General features: G+C 37.7%; 1 protein-coding gene across 1 annotated transcript in view; it reads right to left on the bottom strand.

Moving 5' to 3' along the window:
• The window catches only part of malrd1 (MAM and LDL receptor class A domain containing 1), a 92,131-nt gene extending 91,059 nt beyond the window's left edge, over window positions 1-1,072 (bottom strand). Inside the window, 1 exon segment of the mRNA XM_036596398.1 lies at window positions 698-1,072. Within this exon segment, the coding sequence (XP_036452291.1) occupies window positions 698-863 (166 nt within the window). The 5' untranslated portion in view covers window positions 864-1,072.
• Window positions 1,073-23,391: the final 22,319 nt, after the last annotated feature.

The raw sequence follows: 23,391 nt of genomic DNA, 5'->3' as shown, positions 1-23,391 counted from the left end.
CTCAGCACTGCACTGACACTGATGTAGTTGTGGTGTGTTAGTGTGTGTTGTGCTGGTACGAGTGGATCAGACACAGCAGTGCTGCTGGAGTGTTTAAACACCTCAGTGTCACGGCTGGACTGAGAACAGTCCACCAACCAAAAACATCCAGCCAACCTGTGACCTCTGATGAAGGACTAGAAAATGACTAACACAAACTGTGGAGGTGCAGATGAGCTACTGTCTCTGACTTTACATCTACAAGGTGGACCAACAAGGTAGTGTGTAATAGAGTGGACAGTGAGTGGAATAATTAGTTTGGCTTGATTTATAATTGCTTTTAAAATACACCGAATATGCTTTTACCAATATGGAAAAAAATAAGTGAGATTATGTGAGATACACATCAAATACATCGTTTCATTTCACACACCAAAGTACTTTAAGCAAAAAAAAACAAAAAACAACAACAACAACAAAAAAAATTTCATACATATTTAATTGTAGTTGATAAATACATTTTACATATACTTCTTTTCCGTATGGGTACACTTTTTGTGTTTTTCTGTTAGAAGCATTCCTATGTTTAAAAATAAACCAAGACTTCTATTTTTTGGCTGAAAAATAGTGCATCATTTATCACATCATATCACTATAATTGATACGTTAATTAATATGATTATATGATTCTAAAATCCATAATCAATTTTGTACTTACAATTTTTTTCATCGCTTCCATCCTGACAGTCTTCACTGAAGTCGCACACATACTTCTCCAACACACACTCTCCGCTCACACACTCAAACTGGTCAGACTGGCACGACTGACCCAACACACACACCACAGCACATGCCAAGAGGAAGGCCGACACACAGACCGCCATTAGACCTTCCAACTGACAACTTACAACCTCATACACATCGACACACTCTCACACACACACATCCACACCACGCACGACTCCTGGAAAGCCACACACTCCGACCCCCTGTAATCCCCCTGAACCTGGAAACTCGCAAATCTCATGCAGACCACCTGTGCTCGACCGTGTATTCAGACAAAGAGAAAGCAGCTCACTCAGACAACCCACAGGCCATAAATGACCTTTTATGACTGTTACTCAACAGATATGCAGTGTGTGTGTGTGTGTGTGTGTGTGTGTGTGTGTGTGTGTAGAAGCAAGACTAAAGTCAACTTCTAAGTCATTGGCTCAAGATAAATCCATTGTAAAATCTACCATTCAACCTTAAGCCTTAAATGGCAGGTGCTCAGTAACACACACTGCACAATCTCAGTGTAACTTCTTATTGCAGTTTCTGTTCCATATAATGCAACACAATGGAAAATGTGGAAGGTGAATTGAGCCGCTTTGTGTTAGGCCTCATTAGTTCTGCCTGCTGCCACACGCTCGCTTTACAAATGTTCGCTCAGATGTAATTTCATTTTTCATGAATCAGCGGCTAAAGGACGCCAGCCGGACACGGGGTTAACCAGTAGAGGAGTCGTGCCGGTCATAATAATATTGCAACAACCTTCAGGGGAGACAAAACACCCAGTGAATATAGCAGCATGTGGGCCGTTCTCTTGTTTTATTCAATAGAGAGGAAATGACGAGTTTTAGATGATTAATGAAACGTTGTTTCACTCTTTGTTTTCGTGTGTTGGCAGCATATTCAGAAAATGTTTTATGTTGGTTCTTAGGTTGTTGACAGCAGGCTGCAGACCCGCAGGAACTTCTGTCTTGTTTGTTGACATGCAATAAATGTTAAGATGAGTTTAGAGTGAAATATGTCTGTACGAGGAGCCTAACAAAGCAGAAGCTGTTAAACAGGCCACTAGAGCTGTAAAATTGAGAAATGTAAACATCATGAAAGTTCAGCTTGTTCAATTTTGCAAGGTTCAAATTGAATATACTTCATTATTAGAATATTTACTAAAGTACTTTCTACATTTCTACATTTACAGCATTTAGCAGATGCTCTTATCCAGAGCGACTTACAAAAAGTGCTTTGTCTATCCAGAGAAAGTATCTTTGCTAGTTACCGATAGGTTAGAGAGAAAGCCAGTCCTGAGCTCAGATACTGCTAGAATCAGAAAGTCATTGACACCTAGTGAAAAAGGAACAGAGTTAAACACAGAACAGTGCAATACAATACAATACGTAAGTGCTGTACAATACATTACAATCAATACTTAATTCAGTGCTCATTTAAGTGCTGTATAAAGAGATGAGTGTCTTCAGTCTGCGTTTGAAGACAGCGAGAGACTCTGCTGTACGGACAGCCAGTGGGAGTTCATTCCACCACCTGGGTGCCAGCACAGAGAACAGTCTTGATGATAGGCTAATTAAAGTATGTGCTAATTAAAGTCCAAAATACATTATTCAGGCTATGCCCCCTTGTCTATGTTCTCCTACTATGTAAACAGATCCACCAGTGACATTTGTGTTTACAGTGTATCTTTAAAAAAATTGAATCGTATCACAGCCAATCAAATCCTAGTGAAAGCTAAGATTGGTACATTCACAGGGGAACCTTCAGGGCTTTCTAGGCCTAATGATTTATAGGAACCAAAAATACATCTGTAATTTAGTTCATTTTTTATTTAATCATGATTGTTGAATCTAATCACTGCAAGTATAAGTAGTGATAGTTTTAGTTTAAGTTGTGGTTTAAAACCAGGTTTAGGATGTAATGGAACACAGTATTCAGAAATTAAGTATTTGAATTCAGTCCAAGTTACATGTAAAGGCAATATTCAGAATAGAGTTATTTTAGTATTTTTAGGAGAATAGTTTTAGAATTCTTCCCTAATAAATAATAAAAAAAACTTCAAAAAAACATCATCAATGCTTGTTTATTAACTATTTTAAAATCAGAACACAGCATGTAGCAAATATGCTTATTAAATTAATTCTAAAGAGGACCTCAATTAACAGCTTCTTTACACACACTGAAGTTCTGATAGTAGACTGATAAATCAATCTTACTGAGCTCTTTTGAAGGATGATCAAACTAATGATCTCCTCAGTAGTGGACATGTTTGAGAGTGATAAGTTTAGGACTCCTACTCAGGGGATTGCGGGAGAGCCATGGACTAAACAGGCGATGACAGAGAAAAGTTAAAAATTTCAGAATTTCAATGATTAGCAAGCTTTCCATGAAATTTATTTACAGAAGAATTACATGAAGAAAACTGCCAGCCAGTAACAGAGAGGAATGAATTAAGATAAATGAAATAAAAATTACAGCAGAGTTTTCCCATGTGTCATGTGAATACGTTGTTGTGGAATACATTGCTAAATGCAGGTTATAATTCCTAATTCCTAGGTTATAGAATTGTATGATAAAACTTCGGGCCCACCAGCAGGCCCATGGCTTGTTAAGGTTAACCAAGTATCAGTCAATTGTTAGAAATGGTAAACAGTGGCAGTTCTGTGATTACTATGTCTGTTACAATCTCTAAACAAAATAGGTGAATGTGTTTTACAAGCTTCAGATGTCTGTTTGATCTAGGAGAGCCATGTTTATGTGCACTGGTACTAGTTTGGCGCTAACATACTATTCTAAATTATCTAGCAGAAATTCATTTTTAGAGTTCTGACATTTATGACCCCAACTGTAGGCCTAGCTTGAATTGTCACAGGTAACTCATGGATATGTTTATTAAGGTATTATAGTAAATAGAATCATGATGAAATTAGAGATTTCATGATATATTAGATCAATTTTGAAAGAATTATAAGCAAACTGAATCATATTAAGGTCACAGATTTCCACTTCTGCAGACAATCAGTGGACTGAAGTATTGTCTTCAGGTACATAGCATGTTTTTCTAAGAACTGTGAAGTTTTAGGTGTTTTTTTTTTTGTTTGTTTGTTTGTTTTAATTTGCAAGTGTTATATAATTATTTCACAAGACTAAAGTTTCATTGCTCTGAGCCATTAGCAGAAACTGCCATTGTCATAGTGACAGGAGCAGCTGTCCATACTCAGATCTTATAACCTTAACAGCTGTAAGAAAAGTAGTCAGATCTGGTACAAATTTGTGTAAGAACAATTTCTAAGTCAGGCTCTCAAGCAGCCCACAGAGACAAACCATTAAAATGATAAAAATTCAGAATGCTACACGTCAGTATAGCTACATTCAGAGACACTTATCAACATGTCAATTTCTTTTTATTACTGCGAGGACAGACTTATCCATCTTTTCAGTCTGCTTTGGTTTAGGCATTTTGCTCCCTTGGCTGCCATCACAAAAAGCTATTCCACTTCATTAAGTTTCTCATAGACAGCCCCATTTCTAAACGTATTTATTACATGTCAACAACCAGGGCACGAGGATATTTGCCAACATGTTCTTTAAAGCCATAACGTTTTTTATATTCATTCAGATAAATGTGTTTAGACCAGTTACAGGATTGCAATCATTCGCTGACAGGCATACAATTACAGTTTGAATGAGAAGAATGAGCCACAGATCAGGCATGTAGGCTTGACTGCCTGTCTAAACACAGCATCTAGGTATTAAAGGCCTAATAAAGTCCATAATATAAATATTCTACTATGGCATTCTCATATACATTCATGTTCATGATCATATAACAACATACAAATGTATAAAAGCAAAAGGCATCTGAATTCATTTCAAGATAGAGATGATAAATATAGAGGGGCTGGCTACATAGCCATCTGTTGAAGTCTGCTTCTTTAAAAAGATATTGGCAGCTTGTTAAAGCATTATTAACAGATCATACTGGGCTGTAGTTACAGTTGTATGCAAAAGTTAATGCATCAGTGCATAATATTACATGTTTTGTTAATTATTTAAGTAAAAATAAATTCACACATCCTCTACAGAGAACACATTTCTGCATATTTTAATGTACAATATCTTTTTTTTTGCTGAATTTAACATATTGTGAAAAAAAATAAAGCCTCAAATGTAGCCTGTACAAAAGTTATGGTACATTTTTCATTTTATGTTTTATTTCTAATATGTTAAACTTAGGAAAATAAAAAATAAATTGCACTTAAAGCAGCAGGAAAGTGTTTCAGTGCGTGTTTTCTGTAGAAGATGTGTTAACCTATTTTCACTTAGAAAATCAACAAAACATTTCATTTGATCAAAGGTGTTCAAACTTATATATACTAACTGCAAACTGCTCATAAATAATAAAATTGCTAACATCCTTAAAAATCTCTCAAATTAAGTACTTTCTATAGTGTACCAGCCACTTCTCGTGCAAGTAGTATTTTTACCAGCCAAATTAGTTAGACCGCAAAATTTTTTTATTAAGAAGGGACATTACTAGTGAGACTCCATATCTCTTATCCTATTAGGACAGTTAGCAGAACAGTCATAGTTTCTGGAATCTTGTTTTCTTTTCACAGTCATTATGAGCATCATGCCTTTGGTTACCCCAATATATTTTTTCAGTCTGGGTGATAGATAACCACTCTAGACAGCACATTAATCTTTATCACAGGCTATTGCTACTCAGACCAATAACACACTAAAACAGCTGTACAAACATCAAATATAGCTTTAGATAACAGTGTGACTGTGTAGTGGGAAATCAGAGCTACTCTGCATATCCAATAAAAAGTCTGGTAAAACAGCAACTTGTTTGATTAAAATGCAGTGACAGTAATTTCAGATGTCCATGATAATGGTATAATGTATGTTAAATACTGCAACTCATTATCAAATATCAGCACATGTTTATAGGACAGTTATCTTTACTAAGAAATTAACTTAGCCTTTCCAGAAGCATAAAAGCTAAGAAGATGTTCAATTTGTTTATATACGCCATTGTTTCAGATATGTCCAGTAACTATTTCTTCCTCAAAACAGTTTAGGGGCCTATATTAGACAGTGAGGGCAAACATCAATGGAAACAAATACAAAAGCAAATCTTGAATATTTTTACCCTCAGATGAGGACAGAGTTTACAGAATGCTTAATCTCTTGCAAATGCAAATCTCTTTACCCTTCTCGATCTCTCTCTCATGAATTTGCAGCTCCACAACCTGAATTCACCTTTGGCGTCAGCAGAGAGGTCACAGTGCTGCATAAGGGTATCTGACATAAATAAAAACAGACATTTAATTTTATTCCCCTGGCATGGTGTAAGTTCAGAATCCATTTGTCACAAATTACATGGTGTGTGTGAGTGCTAGATTAAGATTAAGCACTGATTACATTTTCATTTTCACCACTAGCCACACTGGTGAGCCCAGTGACAGGATACTTCTGCCTTAATACCAGGCCAATTACAGAAGAACAACAAACTTCCAATATATTTACACAAAATGCTCTTTATGGCTACTGACAAGTTCAAGTTCTAGTTAGGTTTTAGGGATTTGCTTTGTGACTAATTTTGGTATTCAAGTCAGAGACAGTTTATAAGGAGACTGCCCACCTCCTTTTTCTTCTATTATATCAAAAACAGGACTGAAAAATGAATGGGGGTAAGTGAAGCAGGCTAAAAACAACATTTTAAAAATGTTTCAAATCATTTTAGTTGGACTGTTCTTTGATTTTGAAAAGTAGAAGGACACATTCCATTTTTTAAAAACTTTAATGAACCAGTATCTTTTACTGGCTTTATTTATTGGCTGAGTAAAAATCGTTCACACTCACTAACATGATACATGTACATAAGGTAGAAAGTGATAGACTGATAGAAAGTGTCAAAAAATATAACAGCAAAAAAGTGCCAAGAAATAGCAGCAGTGTTGATATATTTTGTGTTGTTCTGTGTTGAGAGCTTTTATGTTTTGGTATAGAAGTTATTACATATTTACAAACTGCGACTCACAAAAGCTCCATAGGAACTCATTAATGTTAGACTCGCTCAGGAGCGCCCTCTAGCATCAGACAAACCCATAAGACATTAGTGAGTGGGAATTCTCTTCACTATTTACATTCCCTGTTTTAGTGTCTGTAAGAGTTCATGAACAGATACCTGGTTAATCACAGGGAAGGGAAAAAAACAATGCCAAAAAAGACAGATTTTTAAACACTGTGTCCACTCACTGTCCTCTATTAAACACACCTACCTTGTTGGTCCACTTTGTAGATGTAAAGTCAGTGATAGTAGCTCATCTTTTGCTGCGCAGTTTGTGTTGGTCATCCTCTAGTCCTTCATCAGTGGTCACAGGACGCTGTTGGTTGGATCTTTTTAGTTGGTGGACTATTCTCAGTCCAGCAGCGACACTGAGGTGTGTAAAAACTCTAACAAATTATTCAAACAGATGGGCTACAGTCTGTAAGTGTAGAACTACAAAGTGCACCTATATGGTAAATGTTGCTGATAAAATGGACAAGAAGTGTTGAAACTAAAAAGTGCACTTGTACTATTGAAACAAGAAGTTCTTGTACTATTGCAGCATAATCTTAAATGCAAAGTATGAATAGCAACAAGGTACAGGTGTTTTTAGGTGAAGCATATCCAAGACAAAATGCCAGACAGTAATTAATAATAAACAATAAATAATAGCTATTTGTTGGACTTGCATAGATAATAATTGTAGGGAGCATTAGTGTTAGTGGTGTAAAGAAAAAGACAGGTTTTTTTTCAGTTATGTCAGTGCCATTCTTTAACCCCCTTAAAACCCCTTAAGTTTATTACAAACTAAGCCTTATTATTTAGTAACTACAGAAACACTGGCAGAGCTATTCTTAGATTATAGAAGTGTGTAACAAAACTGGGCCTGCCGGCAGCCTCTGGCCATTTAAGGGGTTAAAATAATGTCTGCAGCTTCTTTAGACTTCATTAATTCATGCTATCACTGCAGACTATGTGCCACAGGCGAATCTTCAAATCACGATAGAGGCTGCATCAAAATCACAATAACCCAATTTAAGTGAAGATCCATGTGGATTGTGTTTGTGCAGGCAATGCTGCGCGGTACAACAGTGCAAGTTAAAGCTTACTGCAGGTTCTTTGTTGTCATATGAGATTTTTCCTTTGCTTTTCTGGCCAGTATGTGAGCTGTTCTATCTGTTCTATCTTGCAGATCATGCCTTGACTTCCACAGTTCCCCTTAACTGCCATAAAGTGAGCTAACACTACTTGTTTTTTTTCTCAATTTCAACCCCAATTGGGCCCTTGCGTCAAATTTTCACAGTCTTAAGTGATTTTCCAGGTATGAATTTTGATCGGAAGCGACTGATGGCACGGATGATCTGGTAGTGTGAGAGGAGAAACAGGTGAATCTTTAGCCCTCTGATATTATAAAACAAAGAAAAATGCAAAGAGATGTGCATGCACCCCATTTGAACAGCGAAGAAATCGTTTTTTTTCTAACTACTTTTAAGACCTGAACTCTTTTATCAAGGTTTGATTTGGGTTGTTGTAGTGTGTCAGTAAAGGCTTGTGCCTTTGTACCCAGTGGTGCAAAGTGAATGAGGCAATTACGGCCGATTTAACATTTGAGTTTTCTTGCATAGCCAATTAGATCTGTTCCCACACCCTCAACCCCCCCGCTGTTCACAGCCATCAACCTCCATCAATAATGGCGTTACCTTGATTGATGTAATTAGTCATTAATTAACCAAAGACTCACACTGCCTCTCACGCATCTCCTCTGGAGGAATGCAGGTCTTCCTCTCGATTATTCTCTGCCTCAGTGATTCATGGGGTTAATTGAATGTTAGAGAAGAAGAGGTGCTTTGATTGACTGTGCTCTCTCTAAATGTTGCCTAATAATGATGTCAGTCTTACCGACAGGCCAAACAAAAGAAGCAGAATTGCTAAGTTAAGCTCATCGATCCCGGGTGTTCAAATGCAGGAAGAGCAGCCAATCAATGCTTGATGTGGTACAAGGGGAAAACTAATGCAGCACTGGCAAGGGCAGGCCTTTCATGATCTACATCATAGCGTATTGGTTTCCACCCCAGTCTAAGCCATAATAAGTCTTAGGTACCTATTTGTTTATGGCCATTTATCTTTATAGTAAGTTTATTTTTGAAAGCAAAAAAACTATAGAACATTAAAATAAACACAAATAAAAATAAACAGTACAAAAAAAATCCAAAAAATAGTTTATATCTTATGAGCTAGTTTTCTCTTCAGATTTCTCTTTAATGCTCCGAACTATTGCACTAATTTGCAGCACTCCTGATTTAAAACTGCACTATTGTAACGTGTGACCAGTAAGCAGACGCTCGCGGATGTAAAACAGTGAAGGAGCTTTACTTGGGGATTAAGACAGAGATATCGTCGTCAGTGCACAAACACAAGGTCAAAAACACCTGATCAGAAAGAGTGCTCAGTAGTTTCACTAGGAAATCAATACCTCGCAATGAACCTGACTATAGCCTGGGCTAATATACTAACTAAACAGGTCATGTGAGAAAACATACAGGTGAAAATGATCAATATTCAGAAGACGGAGATAGGCTGCTGATGATCTTCCCGAAGTCAGGTGATGAGGCGGAGGATTCTGGGAATCGTAGTTTTGAGTCACTTGCGTAGACGGAGGATTTGATGACGCGAGATCCTGAGTCACGTGAGCAGGCAGAGGATTCTGGGAATCATAGTTCTGAGGCTGGCTGGCTGAATACGTGACAACTACATAAGCTCAAAATAATAATCATGTAGCATCAGCTCAGAAGAAGGCACAGAACACATAGTGCATATGGCCGAACGCCCTTTTATTTTGAACAGGCACTTCAACCGGCAGCAAGAAATACCCAGCCCAGCACTCCCCAACACAAAGCATAGGGAGGGGGTAAAGCAGGAAGGCAACATCCAAGAATGGTAGACACTTCCAAAACACTACACCACCCTCCTCAGTCACAATTACTCTAATTAACCACAAACCTAACCACTCAGTGACAACAACACAAGTCACAACAACCTGACCTTTTTAACCAGGAGTGTGGTACACTCTGAGAGCCACTCTGCATGGCCACACCCCCTCAGCTCCTCAGCGTGGCATGGGCCTGTGGCGAACGGCACAATAACAGTAATGATAATATAGATTTTGTGGGAGATTTTGGAACATGTGATTCGTCTTCATGTATAAGGCCAGAAAGATATTTCACTCAAGTACACGAACATGGACACTCTGGGTTATGCAGTTTTGTGCATCACTGCATTCTAAAATGCGTCACGGCGCAATACATGACGCAACACAAATACAAGCTGCATTCTAAGCATTACAGAAAGACTCGCTATGATGACAGAAAATCATGCCCAAACTGTCCTGCACCTCAAGTGTGGTTCCTCTTGGTCACGGCATCCAGGCACTGGATGATCAGTTCAAATAATAATGGCCTTTTTTGAGGAGAGGTCTTGAAATGGTTGACACACTGGCATTAAACCAATACTTATTTTAAAAATGATATTTGCATTTATTAGTATTTTTCTAAGCAAATAAACACTTACTGCCCAATTAATTAGCTTTATAAATGAACGTTTCTCAAGTGCCTAAAACATTTGCAGAGTACTGTATATAAAGTATATGTAACAACTATAGTGTTATATACAACATACATATTGCTGTCTGTACCAGTATTTAAGTACTGAAATCACTTTTCAGGCAGAAAATGGTACAATGTAGTACCAAAAAGAATTCTTCTATTGTTACAAGCTGGACATCATAGAAACAGCAGAACTCTTTTTGGTGCTATATAGGACCCTTTTAAAAAGGTTCTGTATAGAGCCATATACAACACATTCTCCATGGAAAGGGCCATTTAAGCATGAAACAGTTCAATACAGAACTCAAGGTTCTAAACAGAACCACTGCCTTTACTAAAAAAACCCTGAAGAACCATCTTTTTTAAGAGTGTGTCTTTTTCACAAACAATTATGACATGTTTTTAGGAACACTTTACTTGGTGGACACTTAACATATAACCACATAAACCAAAAAACCTTTCAGCTACAACAGCACTCACAGTGAAGACATGATCAAGAGCAGAAAAGGATGAGCATGATGAGAACATGCAACTGTTTGACTTTCCTCCTCCATTTTAGGAGGGAGAGAAGAAGAAGGACTGAAGGTGAAGAAGGTAGGGCTAGAAAAATGATGAAAAATGGATCACTGTACGACCTGTTAATATTCCACTCCAGATCCAGGTCAGATTCAGAAGAAAGCAGCCGAATCCTTGAGAATGACAGGACAGAAAGTACCAGAATAATGAGAGAGAAAGAGAGAGAGAGAGAGAGAGAGAGAGAGAGAGAGAGAGAGAGAGAGAGAAATGAGTGAGGGAGAAACAAGCCATTTGCATTCCTCACACACTCTCAGACGTGAGGCTGGATGTATGCATGAATGAGAGTAATTTAATGGATGAAACAGAAGTACAGACTGCTTGCATGTGTTTGGAGAACAGCATCTGAGACTGAAGGAAAGGTACAGAGTGTTCTCGTCCATCATACTGACCTGTTTGTGGACTGTTCTCATGGTTATTTCAATTAACCTAATAGAACAGACCACATACATCACTGTATGGGTAGCTAGTATGTTCTATAGCCGCTCATTCAGTGGGTGAGTTAATAGATAAGGAGGAGCCTCCCTTTCACCTCAGTCATTTATATTCCAGAACATTCTACAGCTTTAACAATTGATCATGCCAGCACACTGGAAACTCTCTATTGCAGACCTTAAATTGCTTCAACTTTTTTTTATCCTAGAGTCCATTTCTCTCAAACTTTATCTTTTTCTGCTCATATATTTTCACAAATTGAACAGAAGTGTAAAAAACTTTCCTTTTAACAAAAGCTTTTTTTCAGTGTAGTGTAATACATTAGTGTAATGACTTTTCCTGTCAAACACTGAGGTAATGAACTGATTCCTGAGTGTCCATTACCGTCTCATATAACCCACACAATACACCTCATCCATTAGATATACAGCAGAGAGAGAGACACACACAGAGAGAGAGAGAGAGAGAGAGAGAGAGAGAGAGAGAGAGAAGATAGAGAGAGCAGGAGGTAAAGAGAGAGAGAGAGAGTACAGGAGGTGGAGAGGGAAAAAGCTAGAAAAGGGAGAGGAGAGAGGGAGAGAAAAAGAAAAAAGATAGGTAGAAAAGGCAGGGAAAACAGAGGGCAAGAGAGCAGGAGGGAGGGGCAGAGGGAGAGATGAAAGAAGGGGAGAGAGAGTGAGACAAAAGAGAGAAGGGAAAGATAGAAAGAGGGAGAGAGAGCGAGAAGAAATAGAGAGAGAGAGAGAGAGAGAGAGAGAGAGAGAGAGAGAGACGGAGAGGGAGAGAGAGACAGTGAGGGAGGGAGAGAAAAAGAGAAGAGAGAAAGAGGGAGGGAGCGAGGGAGAAAGAAAGAGACAGAAAAAGGAGAGAGAGGGAATGAGGGAGGGAGGGAGCAAAGCAGGGAGGGGAGAGAGAGAGTAAAAAGAGGGAGGGATAAGATCAAGAGGAGGAGAGAAAGAGGGAGAGAGAGAAGAAGAAGAAGAAGAAGAAGAAGAAGAAGAAGAAGAAGAAGAAGAGAGAAAGGCAGAGGGAAGGAGAGAGAAAGAGGGAGGGACAGAAGACCAAGTGAGAAGAGAGAGAAAGAGGCAGAAAGCGAGAGAGAGAAAAAAGAAAGAGAGACAGAAAAGGGAGAGAGAGTGAAAGAGGGAGGGACAAAAGAGAGAGCAAGTGAGAAGAGAAAGAAAGAAAAGGGAGAGAGAGGGAAGGAGGGGAGGGAGAGACAGAAAGGCAGGGAGAGAGGAGAGAGAGAGAGAGAGAGAGAGAGAATGTTGGTGTTTATCTGAGTAAGGCTCGCTCTCCTCTTTGTGAAGGACACTCACAGGTTTACTTTTGTCTGCCGCTGATGCCTTTAAGCTTGACCCAGAACACTCAGATCAAAACCTCACAAATCCTCCTCCAGACATGCGCTGATCTGCTGTGTGTTTGGGTCACCGGTGGTCTTTTCGGATGTTCTTTCCACTGTTCTTGCTGTGGAGTCTGATCTGAGGTTAGCCTGAAGGCTGTCAGCCTGGCTAATGAGGAGCATTTACAGCTCTCTGTGAGTCAGCAATGAGCAAGCAGACTGAGGGGAGGTTTCCTCAGGAGCAGACAGAAAGAACATTTATTTCCTCCTGTAATGAAAGATTCAGTAGCAGAGACGGAGAGCAGTACAAACAAATAATCACAATCACAAAACAATCACAAAACTGGCTTTAGATGCCCTCAAAAGAGGAATTAAATAAGTAAGACTTATTTATGAAGAACATTGAGTACAACTCACATTGAGCAAAGTGCAGTAGACAGGATAAAAACAAGAAAAGTCATTCGCAGAGCAGGGAAATAAAATAACAAGAAGACACTAGAATAATGAAAGCACTACACACAGCTGTAAAATGTAATACAAACTCTGATTTTAAGACCAGATTTAACTGCTTAAATGACCAAACTTTTCCTGCATACTTCTATATAAGAATAACTTGGCCTGTTTGCATTGTAGTCCATGTGGTTACTGAATAATAAGCCTTAGTATGTAATAAGCCTGGGATTTTACAGTGGTGGTAAATGCTGTCATCACCACTGTGAACAACTGTGACTCAGTTTTTCCAGAATAGAGCACTTCACATCAAACCACTCTCAATGACTTTGTTTCAATGATTCAATTATGCAGAAATTTTGAAAAATCAGTAAAATTCATCATCAGGTTTAAATTGTGCCCATGAAACGGCCTAAAGATTTTGTGAAGAAGACCTTAAGGATCTTTGGCTATGTTCATATTACCTGGTTGAAGTGGCACAAATCTGATTTTCTGCCTTAATGTGACTCAGATCTGATGTTTTCAGGGCTGTGCGGACATGCAAATCTGATCTTTTCAAATCTGACCTGAGCCACTTTCTTATGTGGTCCTAGATCGGATACGTATCCGATTTGTGGCCATGCAACTTTAATATGAACGCTCAGATTGGAATTCATGTGCCTTCTTTCCACTGCACGTCCGCCATCATTCAGCGTTACCATGCCAGCAGCACTGAGCAGAATTTAAAGCCTGTAAACGGTGGAAAAGCAACACATCTTACCTTTTTTGCATTCGTCTCGCTCTAATAATGAGCAGCTGAGAGCTGTTCAGAGTTCATTTTCTTCGCAGCAAAGGCTCGTTCTGCTCATTAGTTTGTTTGTTGATGATGCACGCGATTCATTCAGTAGAATGTGTGCATGTGGGTCATTGCAGGACGCCAGTTCGTTCACATTAGTGACAGATTTGACTCACTTACCTAAATGAGTGTGAACCATCATGTCAGAGAGAGCGGGTTTGAGCAAAATATCGGATTTGAGCAACGAGGCTTGTAATGTGAACGTAGCTTTTGAGTAGATGAGGATGTGACTAGATCTACAACTTAAGAAGGGGCCGATCCATCAAGTGCTTTAAAAGCAAAGAAAGGCACTTTAAACTGAACCTCAAGATGAACTGGGAGTCACTGAAGCAAAGCAAGGAGAGCAGTAAAGAAAGAGATTTTACATTTTTAGAGAAAAACAGAGTAATAGTAATGATGTTTTTGTGTAGTTAGTTATTTTTAGGTTATAGTTTGAATTACAGAAAAAAGGTTCTTCACAGTGAGGGGCATGAGTGCTATTTCTGAATCTTTTTTTGGTACAGTTGAGATCGGACAGTTGAGATCGGACATGATCATTCTTGTTTGAGACTGAATTGCCTCTAGGTTTCATCTGATCAAGTGGTGATGATCTTACCCTCAAGCCCTCTGAGAGGCAGCACTAAATTGTCTTCCGGTCATGGAAATGGTGATTTCTGCCAACTTCTAACCATTAAGTAGTTTCTAACACTGTGTGACATGATGTCTGTAAGACAGACAAAAGTACATTGCATAGCTAGAAATAGTAGCAGCAGCCACCTTGAAACCTGAACTGTGTCTGCGCTTTTGTCAATTGTTATGCAGCTATATGTCAGTCAGGAGGGGGAGAAGTACAGAGAAACTTTCACATACTTAAACTGTGGGTACAATGTCACAGTCCTATTCAATTAAAGAGGAAGTGTAGAGCTGAAAATATACTTGAGTTTTGTTCACATAAGCAAGTCTATTTTAGCCTACTTAAAGGGGAATTCCATGAATTTTGCAAAATTACTCAGTCATTCATTAGTTTAGATGTAAGTAAAATCATTCAGAGTGGTTTGGTGTGAAATGTGCCTTTCTAGAGCAATTTAAATTGTAAAATTGTTCAACATTGTAGTACTGGAAACCAGACCACAAATATTACCATTTTCTCTGCTATCCAAAATGACCAGTAAACTTACATGTGTCTTATAAGGTTTTATACGTCATGCTGATAACGGTAAAACAGTAGACAAAATACATTTTCTTTGGGTACTATTTTTTCCTCACACCGTCCTGGATGTACCTCTCCACACTGCACGTATTTTATGTTGTTTGGGTTGGCAGCATTGAGTACATAGTACATAGTGTCAGCAAAACTCATAGCTTATGTGAATATTTATCAGAGGAGCTGCGATAGATCACAGTTGCACTTTGCTGGTTAATTGTTTAGGATGGTGGTGAACTGCAGAAATAAATGGAGAAAATACAGTATGGTGCATTTTTTTTTTAGTTGCCGTTACGAGTACCAGAAATCCTGAAGTTGTGGGTAATTGTTTTGAAGCTACACACAAATACCAAAGTCAAACAACTCCACAAGCTGAACAAAATCCGACAAAGACTACTCAAGACCAGTGAAAAAATGCAAAGTGACTGCTAAAGAAAACAATGTTTCCTCCTCTGTATTTTCCACCACAGAAACTGGAATCAAGGTAAGAAACACTTGTGAGTGAAATAAATTAGTCATTGATAGCCACCACACATATATCACTGTTAGTTGTTAGATACAACAGACTGTCTAAAGTGGGCCACGCAATAAAATATCCACCTCGCTATCCTACCTGATAAACTGGTAAGCAGAGTAGCAAGTAGTAGACTGTAGTGTTGTTGACACCACTAGTGTCCATTCACTGACTTTTGAAGTGCTATTTCAGGCTTTACGGGGCGACTCACAGCAGCACATGCACACCATATTTTAGTGATTTTTTTCCTGTCTCAGTAATGCTACTTCTTTCAATTTTGACAAAAAATCTTACACAGTGCAGCTTTAAATTGAGGTTGAATGTCTTGCACACTTTGGTGACCTTCCTGCTCAAACACACCTGATTCTACTTGTCAGTTATTTAGGGTGTTTAGTTGAAGTGTTAGAGCAAGAAAATCATCAAACTCCTCTGCACCGCAGCCCTCCAGCCCCTGGGCTGATGACTCTTAGTTTAATGGATGCTATCTTGTAACTGAAGGAGATTCCAGTCATGAGTATGCTTTTCTGTTAATGGCTTGTCCTGCCACTTGACCCATGCTGGTTGTTGAGTGTATGTTTCTGGGGTCCTGCTTTTTCTCTGGTCAGAGTGGCCTGACCTGTCTCCAGCTATTGTCACACATAATGCACAATTCTGTTTGTGACCATGGAAACCTGCTTTTAAATCAGTTACTCTTTGCTCTGAAGATCACAAATGGACATTTTCTTCAGAGTTGCGAGGAATCACAGATGTGATCCAGCTCTGCACTCATGAAGTAGCACCACAGCAAATGAATTCTGAAAAATGAATGAGAAATGAATTATATGAGGTTCTGTCATAGAATGAATTCGCACTGCTTGGCTGTCAGTTCATCACTGTCTAGCGAACTAGAAGATATTTGAGTACTTCACAGTTTTAAAGTACTTTTAAAAACATAAGCTTTCTTACACACTTAAAAAAGATGTTTCTTCAAGGGTTCTGTAGTAAAGGGAACTGTTCTATTTAAAACTATGTGTTATATATAGAACCATTTCATTCTTAAATGATTAATTGCATTGTGAAATGGTTCTTCACACTAATGGTGGATGTGTTGTATATAGTTCTATATAACACCAAGAAGGGTTGTTCTATTGCTACAGGCTTAGCAACATATCAATAGAATGGTGCTATATAGAACCTTTTTACATATACAACACATTCTCCATGGATCTGAAGAACCATTTCACCATGCAAAGAACTATTTAAGCATGAAATGGCTGTATATAAAACTTGTGGTTCTAAATAGAACCATTCACTTTACTAAAGAACCCTTGAAGGACCCTGTGTAGCACCAAAAATGGTTCTTCTATTGTTACAAGCTTGACATCGTAGCAATGGCAGAACCCTTTTTGGTGCTGTTGGTAGAAACATATACAATGTGTTCTCCATCAATCTGAAGAACCATGTCACCATGCAAAGAACCATTTAAGTATTAACTAGTTCTAAATAGAACCATTCCCTTTACTAGAGAATCCTTGAAGAGCCATTGTTTTTAAGAGTGTATGTTTTCCTCACATTATGGAGACACTCATGTACACTATTAACAGATGCATTTTTCAGATTTTTGGGCACATTACAATATATGTGTGTATATATATATATATATATATATATATATATATATATATATATATATATATATATGATATAATATGTCTTCTCTTTTCTATCATAGAAAAGTTTCTTGTAGAGTCTAACTAGAATATCCAAATATATTCCGTCCTTTGTACTAATGTCAATGTTCGCACAAATGGGACATGCTGTTCTGAGCTCTCACTGGGTAATGCAGTTCTGAGGCCCATTCTTCAAATGTTTTTTTCTTAAAATCATTTTTTTTCTTCTTTCAGAACCATCTCATCTTCTAGAACACCTGCCTTAGTGACATGTAACACATTCATTCCTAACCCTATTCTGAAGGATATTACATGAGAATTTCCAGTGACACTTTCTATGAATGCTGTGTCTATAAGAACCTATGAACACATTCATATCACATAATGCATTCATAATGCAATATAAATGCAGCTATAAATATTTCTAAAAATATAACACATTATAGCTATGTTTATTATGCATTATGAATTGTTATCATAATGTTTTATAAGCTGTGCGCACAACTTATTATTGTTATACAGTCAATACCAAAGAAACCAAATTCCGGCTTACATTGCATAATAACTAACAAACCTGCCTACTTCTAAAACCACACTGAGCCACGGTATGATTACTGTAAACCACTCATGAGTTATACTTACCTGAAATGTTATAGTAGCTTATAGTCTTTTAGAATGTATTACGTCTTTGTAAGCTCAAAGTAAAGTGACAGAATTTCTTTTCGTTTTAAAAAAATAGATTTTTATGGTAACACTTTGTATAAATTCCATGTTCTATAAGAACCAATGAACACATTCATAACACATATAACAATGCATTCATAAGGCATCATAGACATGGCTACAAAAATGTATTACACTTTATAGCCATGTTTACTGTGCATTATAAATACTAATGCTACTATGAAATGTAGTGTTCATAACACATTATATTGTTAGGGCCAAAGTGCTTGTTGAGTGCATTAAGACTAAACTTGCCTGTTCATACACACATACAGCATTTATAAACTTGTCCACTTATGGGTATACATGTTATTGTACATGTTATTAATAGACATATGATAGTATGACCTCATTATAAGTTGTATTTGTCAGCTTTAAGTAAAGTGAGACTTTATGCAGCATGAAGTTTTATGTTATGTTTATGTCATGCCTTCTTCTGTGAGTTTATTGGCTGGTTGCAAAGCAGAAATCTGATTACTGCCTAAATCATATAAAGCGGGAGTTTCCCTATTATCTGATTACTCAAGTGCATGTAAACACATTGATCAGATTACTGACAAAATCTGATTTTCCGCAGTTATCAGATTACTAAGTGCATATAAACACACTCATTGAGATTTCAGTCTTTACAATGAAATAAACATTTCGATTCTAAAATCATCCAAAGGCTAGAGTCAAAGGCATATGTAACTAAAATGAATATGTAACTAATATGTAACTTTTGTATATCTAAACATGTCTAAAGCTGTTATGTTTTTTGCTCCTTTTTTTTGCAAAACTTCCAATGTGTTAATAGAAACCTGTAAAAATATCAGTAATCAACAGTAATTTATTGTAATATCTATTGTTTTCAAAATGAACTCGGTTTAATCAAGTCAAAAAATTCTTAGATTAAAACAATGCAAGGCAAATTACCAGTTCAGAAGAACAAAATAATGTTCTTCATCAAGCTGAATGCCTCGAACACCTCAAGTGCTCTTCATTTTTTTGCAGTGTAATGCAAATATAATTTATTTGGTGCATTTCTCACAGAGAAACTCACAGTTTGAAGAATAAATAGCTTATTAGTGAGCCTGAAACCCTTGAGGTTCCAAAAACAAATGCAGGATGGTGGAGGAGAAGACATCACTTACTCATGCTGGGGTCCAGAGGTCACAGCAGTGATGAGGAGTCACCCACCAGCACCACACATCAAACTCTGCTGTAAGTAAACCCACATAGTGTCACCAGTGCAACAAGTAAGCTCCCACACTTAAATCTGATCACAAATCTACATTGCAAATCGAGACAGATCAAGATCAGTGTCAGTAAGAGCCATTTTGGGCTTATTACAGGAATGCTCAGGAACTCATCTAACCTTGAGAAGTCAGCTTTTTTTCATAGCCTGAAAAAACCTCTTCTAGCTCTCATCCTTATCTGAAGCTAAAAAATCCCAGACTTATTGCATACCAAGACTTCTTATTCAGTAACTACATGGACTTCAATGCAAACTGGCTGAGCTATTCTTATGTTATAGAAGTGTGTAACAAAACTTTAACCCCCTTTATGGGGTTCAAGGCAAGAAACCCATTGAGAAACCCTCTGCAGAATGTACAAGGATTGAAATAAATTCCAGAACTTTTTTCAATACAAACACAAGTTCTCACATCTCAAGTAAAGGTTCTCACATAGACTTGTTTGTGTGGTTTCTGAGACAGTATGGCATACCGTTAAATGGACAAACATACAAAATTCAGGCTACTGTTTTGAGCTATGTGATGTAGTTTTGCTCATTTTTATAGACAACAGTATGTCATACAATGTCAGAAACTACATCCATTTTAGATTACTTAACAGCTCAATGCAGCTTGAGGTCAGTGTGTGATGATTAAGGTATACAGTTAGCAAAAAGGTAATTGGCATCTATTCGCTTCTATTAGTTTTCAGCTATGTTAGCCTTGTAGCTTCAGTACGAAACTTAAAAAAGCACATTTTAGACAACAAACATGGCTTGACTATCCTTGAGATAAGGGGAAAACTGTGACATTTTTTTTTCTGTGAAATTTTGCTAATAAGAAATAGATGATAGCAACAGTTTCCCATTTGGTTGCTAAATTGTCTGAGTCTTTAACCTTTCTTCCAGGTCTTTGTCCTTCCTGTTGGCACTCTGACTGCCTACAGCCATTAAAATCTGATTAGAGAACACACTCTCTGTCTCCCTCCTGCTGTTATTAAAGAGGTCATTTTCATCAGCGGTTGTTCTTTGGGATTTGGGTTTGTTAGGGAGCATGAGCACTATTTCTGGATCAGTTTTTGGTAGACTGTGATTGAGTTGAAATTGGACATAAGAACTCTTCTTTGAGACAGAATTGCCTCTAGGTTTCATCTGGTGGAGTGTTGACCCAGATTTTACCCTCAAGCATTGTGAGATGCAGCAGTAAATTGTCTTCAGATCATGAAAGAGCCTGCCAGCACCTACACTCTAAGAAATACAGTTGCCAAACTAGGTTCTTTGGAGTGATGCCATAGAAAAACCACATTTGGTTCCCTACAGAAACTTTCAGTGGATGACTCTTTAAAGAACACCATGGAAACAACTCAACTGAAAGGTTCTTTAGGGAACCAATGGTTCTTTTATGACATTGGCCCTAAGAACCTTTTTGGCACCTTTATTTGTAAGTAGTTTCTAATACTGTATGAATCTGTTATCTATAAAAATGGACAATAGTATGTTGCATAGCTACCACTGAAGCCTGAATTTTGTCTTTAACTCTGAATTTTGTTCATTTGTCTAGATATACAGTCATATGCAAATGTTTGGGCGCCCCAGACAGATGACGTTTTGGTAATTTGGTAAGTTTACAGGTTTACATGCTGAATTTGAGGCTTATATTTAAAGAAACTAGAAAAATAAATAGAAAATATGCACTAAAATTTACAGAAACATGCCCTATGTAAATTTGTTACATATGGCGTATATATGTAACATATTTTCACTTAAAAATCAACAAAATGTCATTTGACTAGGGGTGTTCAGACTTTTGCACACGATTGTACAGGGCCAGATACCAGAGAAGCATGTCCATTCTAGATTATTTAACAACTTTACACAGTTTGAGGCATGCGTTAGATGATTTAGGCACAATGCTAATGATGCAGAATAAGAATCCATCCTACTTGTTAGCTATATGGGCCTTATTGCTCCACAGCAAAACCAAAGACCTTCTTAAGCAAGAGCTTCCTCTGGTCAAGTGTTCATGGCCCGAGTCTCCCCTCGAGCACTGTGAAAGGCAGCACTAAAATGTCTGCCAACACCTGTTTCCAGAAGGCATCTCTAGATGAAAGGACTCATGTAGGATCACACTGTCTCAATAAAGTTGATCCAGTTATTTATAGGAGCAATACAGAATGCTCTGCCACCTGGCTGCAGCGGTGAATCCACAATCAGCCCTGATTGAGACACATGATGCCTGGTCTCGGTTGAAAAGGTCAAGTGGAGGAAGATGTAAAGAGGATGAACTTTCCTGATATTTGAGAAGTGTGCTGAGTTTAATATCACTCAGCCCGGAGAACAAATGGAGGAATACATTAAAGGACTGTGTCTCAAAAGACACGAATAAAAGGAGACGGTGTAGATGCAAAGAGACCAAGCAGATGAGTGTGCACACACTCACATACAGACACACACACACACACACACACACACACACACACATACAGGTGTAGGCATGGGCTTCTCCCTCTCCACTTTTTAAAATTCAGTTCTTTGACCCAACTTTCATAGTTAGCCAGAGGTTATTGAGACAGTCAAACTCACTTAATTAGGTAGGCCTGCTCTTACTGCCCAGCTGTCAGAATCAGAATGACAGAATCAAAATTTATTACGTGGATTGATCTGAAGTAGAACAACACCACTGATATAAAGCATTTCCATGATCACACCACATTTACGTCCAATTTCATAGCATACCCCCAATCTCCTTCCACACACACAGTATTATATATATATATATATATATATATATACATGAAAGAATCTATAAGTAGTAATAATATGTACATATAGGCATATAAAGCACCTATATGTACTAACAATAAGTCCCATACGCATTAAACATATGTGAGCATGTATATGTAATAATAATATGCCTCATTTGTGTTATATATATTGTCACTGTTATGACAAAACGTCCAAAACTATACTAAAACTTTCAGGAGAAGGAAAAACCATTCTTAACTTTGAATAGAAGTTAATGGAAGAAGATTTTTTTCCAAGTAATTTTGGAGCATTATTGCTCTATTCAACATGAAATTCATATGTAAAGTGTTGTCCAAAGTTTTGAGAGCACTAGTGAAAATGTTTCTTATTATTTTCTTTTTTTTTCTTTTTAGGTCAGCATACCAATTTCAGTGAAAAGTATAATTTTTTAACAATTACATGAATTTCATCAAAGAATTGCTTTAATGACAGCATGTGCTCAAGATGACATGGGCTACACAAGTTTGTGCAAAAGCCTCTGATCAGTAGATCAAACCCACTTGAGAGTCATCTAGAATGGAGGAAATGGTTTGCACAACAAATTTGCTTGACCTAGATAGTGACCTAAAATCTTAAATATTTTTTATTCAGTCACCATAACTTTCACATGCATTACATAAGTAAAAAGCTTAATCCTGACCCAATCTTAACCTCGGTGATTGAAAAAAATCTTATCAATAACAGAAATAACTAAATATGTACTTTACACAGTCAGAATTATTTTGTTGGTCCAAGTATTGTAGATATTTGTTGCATAGTGTCAACTGTTGCATAGTGCCAACAGTAAAGTTTGGTGGAGGAGGGATAATGATCTGGGGCTGTTTTTCAGGGATCGGGCCAGGCCCATTAGTTCCAATGAAGAGTAATGTTAATGCTACAGCATACAAAGACATTTCAGACAATTAAATGCTTACAACTTTGTGCCAAAACTTTAGGAAAGACCCTTTCCTGTTCCAGCATGACTGAAACCCTGTGCACAGAGTGACCTCTATAAAGACATGGTCTAATGAATTTTATGTGGAGGAACTCCAGTGGCCTACATAGAGCTCTGACCTCAACCCCAATGGACGCCTTTGAGATGAATTGCAACGTCACTTGCTTGCCAGTTCTTCTCATCTAACAACAGCCTGAGCTCACAAATGCTGTTTTGACTGAATGGGCACAAATTCCCACGGACACACTCCATAATCTTGTGGAAAGCCCTCCTAGAAGAGTGAAGGCCTTCACAGCCACAAAGCAGGGCCAACACCATATTA

The sequence above is a fragment of the Colossoma macropomum genome, unplaced genomic scaffold, assembly GCF_904425465.1.
Source record: "Colossoma macropomum unplaced genomic scaffold, Colossoma_macropomum, whole genome shotgun sequence".
NCBI classification, from domain to species: Eukaryota; Metazoa; Chordata; class Actinopteri; order Characiformes; family Serrasalmidae; genus Colossoma; species Colossoma macropomum.
This window is presented reverse-complemented; position numbering and strand designations above follow the sequence as displayed.